Source organism: Saccostrea cucullata, unplaced genomic scaffold, assembly GCF_032062105.1.
Source record: "Saccostrea cucullata isolate Sc308-1 unplaced genomic scaffold, CSIRO_AGI_Scuc_v1 ctg2612, whole genome shotgun sequence".
Lineage (NCBI taxonomy): Eukaryota > Metazoa > Mollusca > Bivalvia > Ostreida > Ostreidae > Saccostrea > Saccostrea cuccullata.
In genome coordinates, this window is record NW_026926865.1 from 117,071 (window position 1) to 120,648 (window position 3,578).

The 3,578-nt window shown below is 30.5% G+C and overlaps 1 protein-coding gene across 1 annotated transcript; it reads right to left on the reverse strand.

The window, feature by feature from the left end:
* Positions 1-496: 496 nt before the first annotated feature.
* Positions 497-1,423, reverse strand: LOC134272786 (uncharacterized). The gene is made up of 2 exons (XM_062754959.1): positions 1,060-1,423; positions 497-617 (listed from the first exon to the last, which is right to left on the reverse strand). Exons 1-2 carry the CDS (start codon positions 1,278-1,280, stop codon positions 497-499), a joined length of 342 nt encoding a protein of 113 aa, XP_062610943.1. The 5' UTR covers positions 1,281-1,423.
* Positions 1,424-3,578: the final 2,155 nt, after the last annotated feature.

Below are 3,578 nucleotides of genomic sequence, written 5' to 3' on the forward strand. Positions count from 1 at the left end.
TGCATCTTCGTAAAGGTTCTGAGTTTGTATAAGATTAAAAAATATAATTAAAGTTTACCATAGTGATTAATTTTTCAGTACATGTAACTATTAGGGCTGGGACGATACAACTTTTTCTATATCGATACATATCACGATATTTGAGCCACGATACGATATGTATCACGATATGTTTGATTGCTGATAAATTCTTTTTTTGCATTGAAATAAACAAATTATTTCTTTGCAAATAAGAATAATTTATTCAAAATAATTGTTTATATATTGTAAAACAAAAATATTTTGCTCAAGTGGTGTTAATTATTATTTATTTCATATCTATATTTATATTTAGCTTATTTATTTTATATAATAAACCCCAAATGTTAAATAAACAAAGAAAAATAGAAGTAAGATTTTTTGGGGCGATATTCCGATATTTCTTCATATGTATCGATATGCGTATCGTCCTAACACGTATCACGATATATCGATATCTCGATATATCGTCCCAGCCCTAATGTTCGGTGATGCAGGTTCCTCCTCCCTCTTCAATCCTTGACTCAATGTCAGCATAAAAATGGCAACATTTGCATTCTCTTGCAGTTGGCATAGAAATGCAGTTTTTACAGGAACACCTGCACCCAAAAATTAAAAATGATTCCCTCACAACAAGTGTGTAAATTAAGATTACCTTTCATTATGTTTAAATTATTTTTGTAAAATCCCTTCACTTTGTTTAAATACTTATATTTTGTTCAATCTAAATTGTTTATACAAGAATTAAATCACCACATATATCTTAAATGGCTTTTTCAACTCTTAAGTATTTTTTTTTTTTATTTTTGTCCTTCGTCGCTGTTCAACAGCCATCCTTTTGCTTCTTTTTCATTGTATACATGTGTATACAAATACAGGGCAATATGCTGATATGCACATGTACGTTACATGATAAACTCTTAATCCTAGAGTCAGCATACTTAAATCTATTTCTAAATACAATATTCATAGACTTTTTCTGTTAATAATTTCAAAAACTTTTAGCTAACACTACGTTAAGATACATGTATGACTTTGTACCAGTGCATGTCTGAAGGTAGGTGTTCATCGTCGCTATGGACGCTGCCTTGTGCCGACTGCCCCGAGTCACTTTCATCATCCAGTGGCTGTCTTGCTGTCTCTTGTCTTTTAACTGGCTCGTATTGATACGGCTGCAGAGTCATTTTAATAGTTAAGTCGATTTCTGGTATGCTTTCGTCCGTGTCACTTTCGGTAGATTCGTACAGCATGGGCGACGCCATGTTCCACTAAAGGGCAGATAACTCATATCGGACCGATCTACCTGAGTTTCGTATTTGAGAAATTTTACCTGTGTATCACCGGGGTAAAAAAAAAATAATCATGGTACAATTTTTGTTTAGGTATCAACTCCCCAAATAATAAGTTAAAACAGGCTTTAAGAACCTTTTCAGTTGACCTTTAATTTAAATGATCCTAATATTGCAGCATTGTTAAGGCCTAATTTATAGATAGTTTTCATATGACCTAATTTTAGCAAAAGTTAGCTCCCGTTGGCCGCCATACTGAAAGGTCCAAATGCTCATATTCCTTCATTGTTCAACCAATTTTAAATTTTTATATTTGCGATTTTGAATTAGGAATCATTATTTTTTTTTGGAAGTATATAAATTTTTGGAAGCCTCCTTTATTAAGAAAAAAATATTTAATAAAAAGATTTTCTACTAAATATTTCTGCTATTTTTTCTTAAACTTGGTAAGACAAAGAGGAAAACTCACCGTGTCGACCTCCAATATGGCGACCGACAGGAGGTAACTTTTGCTAAATTTGGATCCATCGAAAACTATCTATACGGGAAAAGTTTACTGTGACGTCACAAAAAATATGACTTTTATGTATTTCTCATAATACCAGAAAATGAAATAACTTGCAACTTTAAATTGCTTAAGCATAATAAACAATAATAAAACTTATCAATGGATTTTAAAAAGTTGCTAGTTAAATTCCATACAGCTGGTCATAAACAGATCACTGATCTCGATGAACTTGTCAATCATGATATCATTTTGGTAAAAATGACGTATTTCATATGCTGTGAGAGGCAGATTAAGGAATTTTTTAACAAAGAAAAATGTGTTTTATTATAAAACAGAATGTTATTTACAGGTTTTAAATAGGCTACTAATACCAATATATATTGTTAGTTCAGTGCGATTATTCATTAATTATCGAGAGAATGTATTTAAATAATTTTGTCGTGTTTTTAAGTTCAGGTTAGGTATATTTTACATCGAGGTGCATCATTAAAGCGTTCTTTCGCAAGGGCATACACTAAATAAATCTTAACCAATTTTGGATTTTAAACAAAGGATATGTTCCTTAACTTGAAAAGTGCTGCTGCTTTCTTTAAATCGAGAGTGTAACTTTATAAGTACACAAAATATTTGGTAAAATTCAAACACATTTCGACATGGGCCTATTTACTTGAAATTTTAACTATTAAAACGCGAAATCTATTCAAAGCAGCAGCACTTTCCAGAAAGTACAAAGTATACAAAAACAAAATCTTGAATTTTTAATTTCAAATAGGGTATGCACTTGCGATATTGAAATTTGTTAATGACCTACATTCAGTATACGTATACTCAATTCTCATTATATCGCGGGTTTCGTTGTATCGCGGTATGTTGCAAACATTTGGATACATAGCCATTATTCTTTTTATTGAAGGACACTATGTTTATGTTGTCTGAATGTTTACTTTTTTGATGATTAAGAAGTATGGAACATCCGTTTGAAAAAAATATAAAAAAAAACACGTAACTTTACAGATTTCCAGTCACGTTTTTATTATTTTTAACCATTAAATTTATAACTAGTAAAAATTATACTATAATTCATCTTTTAAATGTCATAAGTTTGTATATTTGTTTACTTTTCCTGTAGAATTACATCGTAAATTCAAAAATAAAAATTGAGGTCCATGTCGTCTACAAGTTTCCATGTTTTCCCATACCGCGATACAATGAGACTCTCCAATTTAGGAGGTAAATAAGACTTCCTGTTTTAAAAATAGACAATAACTTAAACGATGCAAGCTTTGGAAATAATTTTACACTAAAAAGTTAGTCCATAGATTGGTTTATGAATATTTTTTTATGAAAGTTAAAAGTAAAAAATTGGAATAACACTTTTTATGCAAAAGGATTAAGTACCGCGATATAATGAGACACCAGTATACTATGCATTCATCACGTGACTGTCCATCGATGGGACCAAACTTCGTACAGTACAGAGTTGGATATACTATGCTATTTTCAAAAGTATTTAAGTTCTTTCATAATAAAACAGCTGAAAAAAAATAAATTCAGTTTTAAAAACAAAGCCTGTTTTTGCACTTCTATTTTTCGTTGATTTCTCATAGTTAGCCTTAACAGTGTAGTGATATATAGACACTTGTGTAGACAATATCCATTAAATAAGATCTATACACACAAATATATGAAGTCACTAATACCCAGATGTTATCAAATTTACATATCATCAACAGCATCAATATATGCTAAACATTCGATATTCT